Below are 16,349 nucleotides of genomic sequence, written 5' to 3'. Positions count from 1 at the left end.
TAGTTCTTTGACTATGTTGATAGTAGCTGAATAAAATCTTTGTAGAATAAATCCAACATCTCAGCCCCCTCAGAGACAGTTTCTATTGACTACTTTCCCTATTGTGTATGGGTCATACCTTCTTGTTTGTGGATGTATGTCTCATGCTTTTGTTAAAACAAAACAAAACAAAACAAAACTGAGCACTTCAGATAATAATAAATGTGGCAATTCTGGAAATCAGACTCTCCTCTCCCAACTCCCCAGGATTTGTTGCTGCTGTTTTTTGTAGTTATTGCAGTTGTTGCTGTTTGTTTGTTTAGTGACTTTCTGGACTAATTCCATAAAGTCTGTATTTCTTGCAGTGTGCAGCCACTGATGTCTCTGTTTAGTTAGCTTAGTGGTTAGCTGATGCTGTGAACCAATAAGTGATCCAATCTTTGCTGAGCGGTGCTGTGTGTGTAGGTTGAGGCATACTTTCAACACTTGGGCACTTTAATCTTCTGCTTTAGCTTGTATTTATTGCTTTCTCAGGACCTCATGGTCAGTCAGAGGTGAGACACTGAGGCCCTCTCAGGTCCTTCTGAGCATGCACATAGCCCTGCATATGTGTGTAGCCTTCTAATCTCCTAGGAATATGACAGAGTTTTTTAAAGCCTCTGTGTACATCTTGTTCCTCATATCTTACCCTTAAGTTTTTGGCCAGGTTTTTATTTGCGCAACTAGTATTGACCCCTCAGAAGCTACAATATTAAACGATTGTCACTGATTGTTTTTGACAAATACCCTGAAGATAGGGCTCTGTGGGAACAGAGCAAGCTCTGAGCTCCAAGGTAGGTCAAATAACAACTATGCCCTGCAAATGAGACTTTTCCAAGGAGCTGTGAGAAAAGTCAAATAGGGACAATGCTCTGGGAATGGGACTTCTTGAGGATCTTCCATCTAGGCCTATCCTATCCAATGGTTGAAGGCTGTTGGTTTTTACAAGTACCGTGTTTGCAAGACTGCTGGTTTTCAAGGCTACTGCAGAGCTGAGGAGAGGAAATGGGAGTAGTTCAAGTTACAATCCCACAAACCCTGCTGTTCCTAATAAGATTCAGAAGATTTTCTTGAATAAACACTTCTCAAACTGTTGGAAGCCTTTGGCTAATTTCAGGGGTTCTGAAAAAGTTGCTTTTCGCTATCTTTGCCAGTTTTTTCATTGCTTTTATGGGAGGGTGGATTTACCCTAACTGAACTTTGAAGACTTGGTATGAGAAAAAAGAGTTCATTTACTATAATATTTCTGATAAATTCCTTAGTCTATACCTGGTATTAGGCATACAAAATTACTTGTAACTATAAATTAACGCTATCAAAGTTAAAGAGTTTCCATTTACTCTAAGAAAATCCTGGATCATTTCATGGACCAGCTTCTCACCCAACAGGTTTGGAAGCTCCATCCTTTTTCTAACTTCTGCTATATTTTACTTGCATCTAGCACGGGTGAAGAATAGCTAAATTAATTAGAGAAGAAAACTCTGCTTTTAGAGTAATGGGAAAGAATTAGAAAAGAGAGAGTGAGTGTGAGGAAGGGTCATGATCTATAAACCTACTTTTAACTTATGTCTATTTCTTCAATGATGTCAGCATAGAAAGAACATTGGACCCAGAGTCAGATGGGTTCATACTCCAATCTCAGTTTCTCTTCTGACTCAGCAGTGTGACTCTGTGCAAGATACTCAACTTCTCTGTGGTTCAGTTATTTCATCTATACAATGGGTATAATAATAATAATTTTACATGTTTCTGTTAGATTGAAATGAAATGTATGTGAAAGTGCCTAGAACACATAATAAGCAATCAATTAACAATCAGTTTCCCTTCCTTCAACTACGTGGAAAAAGTCAGGAACATGTAGGGAATAATAAGATCAAAATATAAAAGTCACAAAATCTAAGCACAGAGTTACATAAGGGCTTAACAATTAGTCTTCCAAGAAAATATTAAATTAGAACCAGCGTATCTTGTTTAAAAGCCAGAACACAATGCATTTTATATGTAAAAATCAAGATAATGTAAATTCCCAGCGGTGTTTCTGGCACATGAGATATACTCAATAAAGATAACATAAATGAATTGTTCAGTTTTAGAAAAAACTCAATAAGAAATTATGAAAGCGAGTTTTGATACTAAAAGAGCCAAATTTCACTTGTCTAGAAAATTTACTCATATGAGACACCTTCTTCCAAAACTATGCTTCCAACTCTATTTTTAAAAGAGTAGCTATACACTTTGTCTTTTTTTACTCTTTTATCTAAGAGATGATATAGTCGTGCTGGCTAAAAAAGTATTTTCACAAAAAAAGAAAAAACTCAGACAACTGAGAAGCAGCTATCGGTTTTGCTGGCCATTTTAGGTTTAATAATATGTTAAACTTCCCAATTATCTCAAGCTCTGCCCCTCTGGTTCCTTAAAAGTAACTGATTCCACAATAGTTATTCTCATGGTCTCTATATTCTCTGTAAAGATTCAATTGTATGTCCCACTGGTCACCATTAACTCTGGCAGCAAATCTTCCATCTCTTTACTATCCTGATCTAAATACTTCCACAGGCTGGGCACGGTGGCTCACACTTGTAATCCCAGTACTTTGAAAGGCTGAGATGGGCAGATCACTTGAGTCCAGCAGTTAAGAGACCAGCCCGGCCAATATGGTGAAACTCCATCTCTACTAAAAATACAAAAATTAGCCGGGTGTGGTGGCACATGCCCGTAATCCCAGCTACTTGGGAGGCTGAGGCATGAGAATCGCTTGATAAGAATCGCTTGAACCCAGGAGGCAGAAGTTACAGTGAGTTGAGATCACGCCACTGCACTCCAGCCTGGGTGACAGAGCGAGACTCTGTCAAAACAAAACAAAACAAAACAAAACACCCTCAACAAACAAGGAATCTCTGATTGCTACTTTCCTGACATCTGTACTTTAAAGAAAACATACTAGTGACAGAGAGACAACTGTGTCTAATGAATGTAAAATCAAAAATAACAGCTAATATGTATTGGCCATTTACTGTCTACCAGGCACTGTTTAAGTCCTTTATATTGGTCACATAATAAGTGCCATATTAATTTCCACTTTTTTGGATGAAAAACTTGCCTGAAGGTCAGAGTGCAAGTCAACTATAGAGCCAGGATTTAAACTCAGTCAACTATTATCCAGAGCCAACGTTTTAAACTATAATACTGTAAAGAAACTCTTAATCTGAAGTCCCATACCTCTTAACTTAAAAAGCACAAACTGCAGCTTGGAAACACAATGATCCTGACATGACTATTCTCCTATGATGTAAACATTTAAAACTTTCCCTCTCTTGTCCTGTCCTCCTCATCCTCAAAAACTAGCAGAGTCATCTAATCAGCTGCAATCCAGCTACTGTAATCCAGTCAGTAGACCCAGCCATGGGGCAGAAGCAAGAGAAAGGAGGGAGAGCTGGGAAAGCTAAAAAGAGAAAGGGGTGGGATCCAAAAATCCATATAAGAAGGATAAAGGGAGATAAACTGGTTGTGGGATATAAGAAACACCTAGTGACAAAAACAGATGAAACATTTGACCAATGGCAAGAAAAGAAAACTGATCTTCCTATTAGAGTTTACAATATTCTATACATAGATGTATATACTTCTCCCCACCACCCCCAGATATCTGTGACATTTTAATGCTTAAAAATTAGGTTACACAGCACGTATCAATGCACAGACTTAACCATTCTGTATTTTTTAAAGTTAGTCACAAAGTATTGTATAAGCCAAAATGGTACATGATTTTTCATCTACAGACTATACAGTACAGGTTGTTGTACAGTTGATATGAAGTTATTTATCAAGCAGGTTTGTCAAACTTGGCAGCTCTTTCTTATCCCTCTCTTGGTTAAGACAAGTTTTTTTCACTGCATTTAAAGTTCAAAGACAAAAGACAAGTGATTTTTGCCAATTGTTCTTATGACTTGGAATCAATGGACATTTGTTCCCGAGCCTGTCTGATTTTTGGCACATAGGAGATAAGCTCTGAGAAACATACACCCACTGTTACATAGAGGAGAAAGTACAGACATCAAAGCACCATTCACTTTATTTTTAGATACCATATCAAGGCTATTCAGGTTTCTTAAGAAGATCCAATAGAAAAAAGAAAAAGAGAGATGAGATTATCACTCTCATGCTTATGCAATACTACGTCCTAAATAGGTTCCAGTTCATTTTCTTTAGACTTCAGCCATCAGAACATATTCAGATCCTCCCCTTCCCCCGACCCCTGGCACCCTCCTGCCTGTTTGCCAGATACTTCCTTGGAAACACTTTGGTAGGACACAAATACGATGCATGCAAGACAAATCAGCATAATTTTCAAGTAACTTGCAGCTTCCAGGAACACTAATTTCAGTAATAGCTATATGCCTTCCCTTCCCAAAACATCAGCACTGCTGTCAAAGACATCTGGGTCATTTTCCTGGCTTTGAAGCTCTTTGTTTCTTCAAAGACTACAAGAGGCAACCAAGAAAGCAAGAGAGACATACACCAGGAAAATTATGTGATTACTGAAGTAATAGGTTCCTCTAAGCATAACTTTCTTTTGAAACTTTGGAAAAAAAAAAAATTAGAAAACTAGCCTTCAGCAGGACCACAGAAGACAAAATCTCCATTCTTTCAGGGCTGTCCCTATCAACAACCATATTTCTAGGAATGACCTGTGCACTGAAGAAGCTAGTAAAAAAATTCAGGTTCACAGCCAACTCAGAGCTACAAAGACCAGCAAACATATTGAGATGGAGCATGAACTATGTGGGAAGCAGGAAAAATTCTGGAATGCTAGAAAAGACAGACCTGACTGGGGGGACTGAGAGCAATCAGGTTTGGTTCCAGGGAAGGAGCTATATCTAGTCCCCAGTCATCAAACTGAGAGCAGTTTGAGACCAGCCTTTCCTGGTCCTCTGGCCTCTCCCACAGTGGTGAGGTATCATTATTCAGTCAGCAGAGTGGCCTCTGGCACATGCAGGAGTCCTGGAAAAGGACTTGAGAGAGTTGACAGTCTCTGCCACTGGATTTCTATTGTATGTTGACAGATTATTTGACTTCTCTGAGTCTTGGTTTCCCGATGTGCAAAATGGTGATAATAAAGCTTGCCTTAACTGCTTCCCAAGGTCATCAAGAGGGTCAAACACAATTATATGAAAGTGTTTTGCAAAGTTATAACAGCTAGAAGATGCAGACCTAGAAGCTAGGCTTCCTAAAAATTATACAAACTTTGACTAAATGAAGGCAAGTATAAGTTACAGCTAGAACTCAATTCTCCATACAAATAAACCTCTGCCATATCTATATACAAGTCAGTCAAAGAGACAACCAGCAACTGAGAAACCCCTAATGCTGGCCGTAGGCAAGACAGCTCACGAGTCCCACTGAGGTTTCTGGCCAGAGCTCAGAGTCCCACTGGTGAATGACGTGGTAGCTAGTTCCTCTGCTGTCTATCCTGGATCCTTTCCTTCTTCCAGAAAAGCACTCTTTATCCTCAAGTGCCCACTTTGTCCTCCTCTCGCACCTTGTGCTTACAGTGAAGCCTGCCCTCCCTGGCTACAGTAGGTATGTGATTACTGAAGTAACAGGTTGCAGGTGGAGGGTGGGACTGCATGTGACCATAGCAGGACTGGTCAGAGGCTGTTTTGAAAGGTTTCAAACTGGAACTAAGAGAAGAGGCCCCTCCCAGCAGACACCAGGGGATCTGAGGCTTGGGAATCATGTGAAACCAGTTTTCCACTAAATGGAGGAAGTCGGTTTGAGAAGAGGAAGTTAACACTCAGGCAGAAACCCTGGACTCCCCCTGCTGCAACACCCTAGGGCCAGATGTCCTATGCTCTCCCCCACGCCACCACCCCTGCTCCTTCCTGGGAAGATGTGAACCTGCTAAGGAACTCCCACAGAAGTTCAAGTCTGGTTTTGTAACACACAACCCAGGTGCATTGATCCCATATTAAAAAATGGCAATTTCCATACTAAGGCAGACTCACAGGCTATTCAAACCAGTATCCACTTTCAGGAAAGCACACCAAGGGATGTTTGCAGGAGGCTATGGTTGTCCTCAAAAATGCAACCTGCTTTGAATGACTTCTGAAACATCCTAGTTTGCCATTGTGTCCAACATAGCTCTGTAAATGTATCTTTACCTATTTTGCACCTATTTGTATTTTCAATCTTTATCCACTTTCAAAGATAACCCATTCCAAATATGTACTGTCTACTGTGTGAAGCAATAAGTAATACACCTCTTCAATGTTCAAAGCCTAAAATACAAATTCTTTTTGTCAACTTGGTTCATATCACTGTGTAAGTTTCTGTCCTTATCAAAATCAAGAGACAAAAAACAGCCCCTACCTCTATTAAATCAACTGAACTGTCTGTCTCCGATTTTATGTAGAACAGCACTATATAAACTTTTATGTAACCCCAATCTCCCTGAGTGTTTTAGTGTTACATTAAATAAGTAGTAAGAGTAAACAATGAAATAAAGGCAAAAATAGAAAAATAAGAAAAAAAATTTAACAACACTGGAATTCATTTTGTAATATAAACAACATGAAAAGACTGGAAATAAGAATCTCCAAAATTTTTATTTTGGGTGGCAGGATGATGGACAAATTATTTTATTCTTTATTATTTTTCCTGTATTACTACAATTTCTATACTGGGTTAAGTATTACTATTCTAATTATTTAAAGTTATTAAAAAAAAAAACTCTAGGAGAAAAACGTGTAAATGTAGAGTTAACTGGTTAAAAGGGCAACAACAACAACACAAAACTTGAAAAACAATGAGGCAAAGGCAGCCGAGCATGCAGGAGAGCCTCACCAAATGCTGAGACCCAGGCCCTCGGAGGAGTCAGCACTGACTGGGGAGACCTCAGCCAGTCTCCAGCTTAGTTGTTTCGGGGAGAGATAATGAAACAGAGACCAGAACATGTAGCCCCAAATCCCTTACATCCCCTTGCCACGGGGTGGCCCATTCTGCTTTAGCAAACAGTCATCTTTAGACAAGGAAGTCATAAAGGTAGCGCCGAACAAAGGCCTGGAAATCCTACGTGACATGGTCTACTGTTTGGAGGTTCTGCTCTAAGCTGAAGGCTGAGGTGCCCACACTGAGAAGTGAAATGGCCATTCAGGGAGAGAACACACTTGGACTCGCTCTAGCTCCTGGCATGTATTAGGTGTTCAACACATATTTACATAAAAATGGCACTTAAATGAATAATCATGATGAAATGTGTAGGTGGTCAAAGAGGTACCATGAACCTGGGCAGTAACAAGAGGAGAGACCCATGGGAAGGCTTCCTGGTAGAGGTGATACTTGAGCTGGGTTTAAAGGATAAGTAGGAATTTGCCAGGTAGATAAAGTGAAGAGCAGGCAGGATTCCAGGCAGACACAAAGTCAAGACAGAGAAGTTGAGCTGGAGCAAATGGCTTAGCTTTGTGGAAAATAAAGTTGAACAGAACCTTGAGGAAAGGGTAGAATTTGGATAGAAGTAGAAGGGGAGGAAAAAGCAGAATAAGCAAAGACATTGCAGGAAGAAATGGAATGTGAGACTTTTATTCGTTCAGTAAATATTTATTGAAATATCTACTCTGTCCGAGGCCCAGGGCTAAAAGCCTGAGGTGTAAGAAATCTTATGAGTAACTCAAACCACAGATAACAACCCCACGAGACTGGTATTGTTCTCCCCACTGTAGAGATAATGAAAGTGAGGCTTTATAGTGAGGAGGTAAACCGTCCAAGGACACAGAGCTAATAAATAGCATAAATCTGGCTTTTAAGTGTGTGTCATTATAGCGAGGCTTTGGAGCACACTGACTGAGTTGTTTGTTTTTTAGCATCACAGTTAAAGCTCAGAGGATGTGGAAGAATCCATGCAGTCCCTATTCTGTTACTCAAATAAAAAATCATGAACACTGCTTGCTTTCCTTTAATGAATATATTTTTTTCTGACCTGGAGAATAAATACGTGGGAGTCATGAGTTCTTATTCATAAATATCCCAAGTATTTTGGAACAATTACTAAAAGGACAAGATCAGACCCTGGAAACAGCCTGATTACACCAACTAGCAACTGAAGTCCATCCACTTCAGAACGTGCTCAGATAGATAGCGAGGGGGGCGGATCCAGTGGCCATCTGAGAAAGGTCAGTTGGGTTCCACCAAAAAACATTTTGCAAAAACAAAACCAGACTGAGGATTCATGTGGAAAATGTTAAACACGCTCTATGCTGGAAAACTCTGAGACTCCTGCATTGCTGACTGCCTGCAGTAGACTATTTGGTAAATGACACATCTTCCAAAAAGGTGAGCTTAACTATTCTGAGGTTGTCTAAAATCAGCACTTGAACTGGCCAGGTTCTCCATCATTTGCCAAGTGAAGTTCATCTCTTCTGAAAATAAGGAAGCTTTTGGCCCTCAGGTGTATTTCTAAACACAAACATATACATACATACCGTTTTGACAAAGAACAAAAATCCTGCTAAGTTTTTCTTCTAAGATTAACCATGTGCCATTAGGTAAAGAAGAGAAAAGAGTGTTTTTTTAGTGTCACTGAAAAGTCAGTTAAATCTATAGTCATTCTTCCTTTGCCATACACTTTAAATCTTTACTTTTTTTTCTCCCCCAAAACAAGAGGCATTTCTTTGGACTTATAAAAAGCTACAATTATGCCAGTTGGTGGATTAAAAAAAAAAAAAAAAAAAAAAAAGCTTCAAGACTATAATCAGAAATAAATTTTTCTCCATCATTAAGAAAATTAGTTTTTCCTTTTAAATTTATTTTTTAAATCCTTTAATTAGAACATAGTTCTAATGCACGAATTTATACAATCCTTCCACATCTATTTTTGCATTCCACTTGGAGAGACAGCTCTGGCATAATCATTTGTGATTATCACGATGCCTCACATAAAAAGCTGTTATTGTATTTGAAATGTCTAAGGTAGACAGTGATTCTTATCTCCCAAAAAGCAATCCATCCTCTACCTCCAAGAAACTGCTTTCTGTGGGGAAATAAATAATAAGTGCAATCTTTCCTAAAATACTTTTTAACATATATATTCATGAAATAAAGGGGGATAACTTTATTGCAAAACTTGTTTCTAACTGAAAATCTGAGTTGAGGTCCAGTTTCACCTCAGGACTGTTTAATCAGGGAGCTGTTTAAGGAACATTTTAATCAGCCTAAGTAAACCCAAATGAGTTTTGTTTTAATAGGCCTGAAATGATTTTTCTTCTTCTTTTTTTTTTCATACACAATGTTAGGGTTTCCCAATTAACATTTCCTTGGAGATGAACCCAATTAACTGTTCAGCCCCCAATAGCAATAAATGCAGTCTTCTATACACAGTGAATTAGGTGACCTCTCACACCTGGGTACATCCCAACTTACTAGCATTAACAAGAAAAATTGACTTAAGAAAAATATTAAAAATATGACTCAAACATTTACTTTTAGGGCAGAAAATGAGGGATAGAAACTTATACTACTTTCCAAAAAGTAAAGATGTTAATGGCCTCTTATAGAAATTAAAACTGCAAACAGGGTAGTATTCCCAGGCCATTTTACAGAAACATTTAAGACAACCCCAACTAAAAGAAATGCTTGCCTTTGCTGAAATGGGAAACGGTTCTGTCTTCACCAGCCTATGAAAACCAACGTCCCAAGTCTGAATATCTCACAAGTATCTCTTCCAAGTCCCAGATTTGTTTATCTGAGATAGTCAGCTTCTCCAAACAAATGGAAAACTAGAGGCAACATACCTAAACCAAACATTTAAATATATCCTTCAAGATATAACACAGTGCTGTGGCAGGCAACTCGATGAACAGCATGAATTAAATGTTGAAAAAATGTATCATTGCAAGGTTAGGCAGCTTTACCCTTGTCTCATGGATAAATCCCTTTAAAGTTCTGTCGGCCTGTGGGTTCATGTGCTCACTTTCCAGTACACAGAGTAAGTTCTTCAGATCCCAAGTTTTCTAAAACCGAATACAGGCCGCCTCCACCAAATACTTTTGAAAAATGTTTAATAATCTTTGGTTTCTTTATTAAGGGCCCAACTTTACTGGGGTATGGTGCTCCCTCAGCCGAGGGCATATCGTTTCCAACTCCCAAATGTGTAACTAAGCAGGCTGATTTCTCACCTTCTGGAAAAGACAACTGGGAAGATGAACCTCATACTCTGCACTTACATGCACTTCCCTGACCATTTAAAGTGTGGCCCACCACAAAGAGGGCCAAACATGAGGCTGGTCATTCCTATATCCCAATCTAGTTCCCAAAGTCTTTACTGCAGTGGTTCCTGGGGTGGGGCCGAGATTTCCGGACAAGCAGCATCAACATCTCCTGGGAACTTGTTACCAATGCACATTCTCTGGCCCCAGCCCAGGACCTACTGAACCAGAACCTGTGGGGGCTGAGGCCCACCTCCCTAGGTGAGTGATGCCTTCAAGTTTGAGAACTACTGTTGCACTGCAGTCGCTATTAAACCGTGTTGTACCCTCAGAGCCTGCAGGTGGCACTAAAGGCCAGAAGGAAGAATTGCAGGAGCTGGCAGCCCAAGTTTTTAACTGTTAAGAGTTCCTGCCCGCCTGACCACACAGCTCTTTCTAGCAGTTCCCAACAGCTGCTCAGCCTCCGCCAATGCCTTAAAAGGTCACAGTAGATCTCAGCTTTGAACAGAAACTCAACAGAAACTCTTCTCACAACCCAGCAGTAGATATATTAAAACCTACATTTTTCAGGGATACAATCAATATTTAATTCTTTTGAGGGTTTTGTGTTTAATACAATAAGGACACAAACACTTTTAAAACGACGATGTCAATACTGATGAAACAGAACAACAAAATAAGAAGCTCAAATTATCATCAGCTATGTGTATATCTGAATAATAATAATGCACTTGATTCTGAAAGAATGATTAGAGTTCCTACCCTGAAAATCTAATTGTCTTGAAGTGACAAAGTGAGAAGGATGATTTTTCTAATGAAAAGCATGTATACGGGTAGTCCTTTGCGAGATTGTCAAAATTCTGAATTTTGCATTGGCTGTTTTACCACCCAAACGTCTTTACTGAAGATGTGCAGCAATGGGAACTCTCATACACTGCTTGTGGGAATATAAATCAGTATAACCACTTTGGAAAACCATTTAACAGTGTCAACTACAGCTCTACACGCAAGTACTTAGAACCAGCCATTCCACTCCAGGGTATACACCCTGGAGATATGAGTGCCTATGTCTACCAAAAGCTGCCTAAAGGAATGCTCTGAGAAGTGTAACTTGTAATAGTGCAAACTGGAAACAATTCAAATGTTCATCCACAGTAGGGCAGATAGTTTGGATATTCATACAATTAAACAGAAGTAGCAATGAAAAAACTAACCAACCAAACAACTGCTACAACATGAATGAATTTCACAAACCATGGATGAAACTTTCGGCGTGAAAGAAGCCAGACACAAAGGGGTACACTCTTATCCAAACAGGCAAAAGTAACCTCTGGTGACAAAGGTCAGCATAGAGGTTCCTGGGGCTATCTAAGAATAGGCATAAGGACCTAGTGGAAACAGTCTACATCTCGAACTGGGGGATGGTTACTAGGGTGATGTATACGTATGAAAAGTTCAATGAGTTGCATACGTAAAATTCGTACACTTTATATATATTTTTTAGAGGCAAAAAATATTCTTCACAGCCTGTCATGTAAACATTTTCAATAACCATCATAAAACTCTGAATTCCTGGGAAAGAATATTGGTATCAGACTATATTTAGGCAACGAACACGCTGCATTTGCTGAGCTAAACTCAAAATTTAATACAGGGAACAGGAGATTTTCCTTTTTTCCAATGTTTTACATATATAAAAAGATCAAAACTTTCTGGCTTGCATTCCGTAGGCCAAATTCTTTTAACTGTATCATTTAATCGATCCTTCCTTGTGTGGCACTGGCTGTCCATTGTCTCAAGCCCTCGCATGTCCTGGATGGCCGGTCATCATTCACACGGGGGCTGAAAGGCCCGGCTCCAGCACTCCTGTGGTCATTATCCTGCTGAGTCGCTTTGAACCACCCTTGGCCTAACAGCGACTCCCATCCCGCTTCCCTCCTGCCTCGCCACCGCAGGCCTGTCCCTCTGCTTTCTTGTTAAAACGGCGCACCGTCTGGGGCCACTTCGAGCCTACTGGATCCCTGGTTCCAACCCAGTAGGATCACAGAAGCAGGACCAGCTGCCAGGTGGGGAACACCAAGGGCAGAAACCTCCGGGGCCCGCAGCGCACCTATGACCCCGAACCCGCGTGGCTCCCCGCAGGCTGAGTCGGCTTCCACCCGCCCACCCGAGCTACCGGGGATCAGGGCCCAGGAAACACGCTCGGTCCTTTTCGGCGCTTCCGGGTTTGAAAACCGCGGTTTGCTATGACGTGTGACCAAGATGCGGGGCCAGCTGTCCCAGAGAGAATCCCATCCCGCGCCAGGCCGGGGAATGGGAGTTGCCGCGGTGGGGGGCAGCGCGCCCGGGGTGGCGTGCCGCTTCACCAGCTCTTGGGCAGTCCCCGCCGCCCGGGCGCGCGTGTTTACCTGGAACCAGGAACACGTGCTGCCGGGCGCCAACCCCGTCCCCGCAGTCCGCGCCGGCGGCCATGCCGCCCGCCTCTTCCGGGGCGCCGCAGGCCCAGCGCTGCGGGCCTCAGTCTCCCAGCCCCGCCGAAAATGGCGGGAGAAGGGTCTGTTCCGGGTGGCGCGGCGCGCTGAGGGACCGGCAGCGCCCGGGAGGAGGCCCGGGGGCCGAGTTTCGTTTCGTTTCCGGGACCAGCCTGCTGCTGGTGTTACGTGTTTAAATTTAGCGCCAGGCGAGGCGCTCTGAATGCCGGCGCAGGGCCGCCGGCAACTGGAAGGGGCCGCGGCCTCTCCCTTGCAGCTCCGCTAGTGGTAGGTGCTCACAGCGCGCCGCAGGGCGCCGAGTGACGCGGCGCGGGGCGGGGTCGTCGGGGCCCCGCGCTCTGTCGCTGCACCCAGCGGCCCTCCGTGGTCTAGCGAGCGAGCTAGGACTGGGTCTGCGTGGTGTGGGCCCGGACAACGGGTGACGCCCGCCACACCCCCAGGGCCGGGGGACTCTCCTGGAGCTAGTCCGTGTTAGGGACATTAGCAGTCACGTCGGAATCCGAATCCAACTCTTAGGCATGGTCCTCAATTATTTGTGAATATATATTGGTCATCAGTTGCATTCTATGTTGCTATTGATGTCAGAATATATGTGCATTGTGAGTTATAAGGGATGTCCTCAATTTGGACTCCGTCCTCATCACTAAAAGAGGTGCACAGTTTTAGGCTCAGAATATGAATTTGTTGTTTTGGAGAACGCTGTAATGAGGTAAAAATTTAGACATTTATTTAAAAAGTTAGAACCACGAAATTTGGGGGTTTAAACTTTTAAAAATAACATTTTAATTGAAAAGTGATGTTTGTTTGGTACATGGGTTTTAAGAAGAAAGTACATATTCCTTTCATACTTTAGAGAAAAGCATGGGCCAGGCGCAGAGGCTCAGGCCTGTAATCCCAGCTCTTTGGGAGGCCAAGGCAGGCGGATCGCCTGAGGTCAGGAGCTCGAGACCAGCCTAACCAACATGGTGAAACCCCGTCTCTACTGAAAATACAAAATTAGTTGGGTGTGGTGGTACACATCTGTAATCCCAACTACTACGTAGGGAGACTGAGGCACAAGGATCACTTGAACCCAGGAGATGGAGGTTGCAGTAAACCGAGATCCCACCACTGCACTCTGGCCTGTGCTACAGAGCTAGACTCTGTCAAAAAAAACACACACACACAAAATCCACGAAAACCTAAATTTCTTTTTCTTTCTTTCTTTCTTTTTTTTTTTTTTAAAGAAAAGCATGATGTCTCTCTTTTATCCCAGATCCCAGGGGTAACTGTTAACATTTCTTGTCTATTCTTGCAGAATTTTTCCAAGCAAAAACGAGTCAATATCTTATTTTTGCACAATTGAAAGAATAATATACATAACTCATGCACTTTGCTTTTCATGTTTAATCTTGAAAGTAGTTAAATTTAGCAGCACTAAATTTATCTCGGCCCTCTGAAAAGGTTTTTAACTTCAAACCTGTTTCCCATGGGGTGAGGCAAATATGCTGCAGTTGATTGCAGGACACAGCTGGTGGAGAAGAGGCCTTTCTGGCTGAGGAAAGGCGCCTCTTGCCAGTTTTGGGGCAAGGAGCAGCAGATTGGTACCGCTCTGATCTTCCCTCTTCCCCAAAACTACGGTAGAAGATGCTGTGGTGTATAGCGCAAATCCCCAGGTACACCATCATCTTACTAACAGCTACAGAAGCACCCCATTATTCCTACAGAAGCACTACATTATTCCTGCAGGATGGGATCCAAAACCCCCAGTGAAGGCCTAAAACTGCAGATAGTACCAAATCCTATATATACTGTTTTTTCCTTTGCATGTATATCTATGATGAAGTTTAATTTGTAAATTAGGCCCAGTAAGAGATTAACAACAACAATAATAAAATAGAAGAATTTTCACAATATGCCAGCATCACTACTCTTGCAACTATTAAGTGGCTCATGAGGAGTGACTTCTGCAGTGACTCATAAGTGACTTCTGCAGTGTGGATCCGCTGGGCGAAGGGAGAATTCAGGTCCTTTGCAGGATGAAGCTGGATGGTGCAAGAATTCACACCACTCAGAACACTGCACAATTTAAAACTTACGAATTGTTTGTTTCTGGAATTTTCCATGTAACATTTTTGGACCAAGGTCAACTGGGGGTAACTGACACCTTGGAAAGCGAAACTTCGAATAGGGGGAGCAACTGTACATGAGAAATGTTACCCATTATTCCGTTGCTCAGACATACATACCTGTTTCATTTTTCTCTGATCCTTTCCAACCCTTGGCTATATGAATGTGTATTTTTGTGGTTGTTGTCACAATTTAGACTATTTTGTCTGCTCTTCTCACTTAACATTGTCAGAAGCATGTGCCCCTTCATATTGAGAGCTATCATTCTTAATGGAGGCATGGTATTTAACACTGCTGGTGTACCAGGATTAGTTATCCATTCCCTAGTGTGCAGTATTTAGGTTATTTCAAGCTGTTATTATAAATAATGCTACAATGTGTATTGTATATGGGCCATGTATACAGAAGTTTGACACAGTGATTGATGTACATATACAAACAGATGCTTTGTATCTAAAGAAAAAAATTTAGATGCAGGAAATTATTTTTAGCAGAATACCATGTAGGTAATTTTAAAAGGCATAAAGAACAATATGATGTATTTTGCAAGGATACATGTGTATTTAAGACCATGTCAAGCACATAAAGAAATGGGTGTCTTTACATACATGTGGCCAACAAACATGAAAAAAAGTTCAGCATCACTGATCATTAGAGAAATGCAAATCAAAACCACAATTATATACCATCTCATGGCAGTCAGAATGGTGGTTATTAAAAAGTCAAGAAACAACAGATGCTGGCAAGACTGGGGAGAAATAGGAACGCTTTTACACTGTTGGTGGGAATGTAAATTAGTCTAACCATTGTGGAAGACAGTGTGGTAATGCCTCAAAGATATAGAGCTGGAAATACCATTTGACCCAGCGATCCCATTACTGGGTACATACCTAAAGGAATAGAAATCATTGTATTATAAAGATACATGCATGCATATGTTTATTGCAGCACTATTCACAATAGCAAAGACATGGAATCAATCCAAATGCCCATCAATGATAGACTGGATAAAGAAAACGTACGTAAACACCACGAATACAATGCAGCCATAAAAAGGAATGAGATCATGTCCTTTGCAGAGACATGGATGAAGCTGGAAGCCATTATCCTCAGCAAACAAATGCAGACACAGAAAACCAAACACCGCATGTTCTCGCTTATAAGTGGAGCTGAACAATGAGAACACATGGACACAGGGAGGGGAACATCACACACTGGGGCCTGTAGGGGGAGGGTGTTGGGGGAGGAGATCATTAGGGAAAAGAGCTAATGCGTGCTGAGCTTAATGCTTAGGTGATAGGGTGATAGGTGAAGCAAACCGCCATGGCACACGTTTACCTATGTAACAAACTTACACATACTGCACATCTGCCCTGGGACTTAAATAAAATAATAAAAAACAAACAAAAAATGAGTGTCTTTAATATGGAGAGGAATGGGAGAAAGGAATAGGTAAGGAATGAGGGGCAGGAGAAATTAAATGAGAGGGCCAGGCTCATACGGGTAATGGTCACTATACTCTGTGAATGAG

General features: G+C 41.5%; 1 protein-coding gene across 5 annotated transcripts in view; it reads right to left on the bottom strand.

Moving 5' to 3' along the window:
- RNASEH2B (ribonuclease H2 subunit B) overlaps positions 1–16,349 on the bottom strand; it is a 302,074-nt gene that overhangs the window by 37,028 nt on the left and 248,697 nt on the right. For 3 of the 5 annotated variants that reach the window (XM_031655847.1, XM_031655852.1, XM_031655850.1), the window contains exon 1: positions 12,626–13,056. The exons of the other annotated variants lie outside the window; for them this stretch is intronic. In XM_031655847.1, the coding sequence (XP_031511707.1) occupies positions 12,626–12,689 (64 nt within the window). In that variant the 5' untranslated portion in view covers positions 12,690–13,056. Of the gene's footprint in view, positions 1–12,625; positions 13,057–16,349 lie in introns of those variants that run through there. 5 annotated transcript variants of the gene reach the window in all.

This window comes from Papio anubis, chromosome 15, assembly GCF_008728515.1.
Source record: "Papio anubis isolate 15944 chromosome 15, Panubis1.0, whole genome shotgun sequence".
NCBI lineage: Eukaryota > Metazoa > Chordata > Mammalia > Primates > Cercopithecidae > Papio > Papio anubis.
The sequence above is the reverse complement of the archived record's forward strand: the minus strand, read 5'-3'. Positions and strand labels throughout refer to the sequence as shown.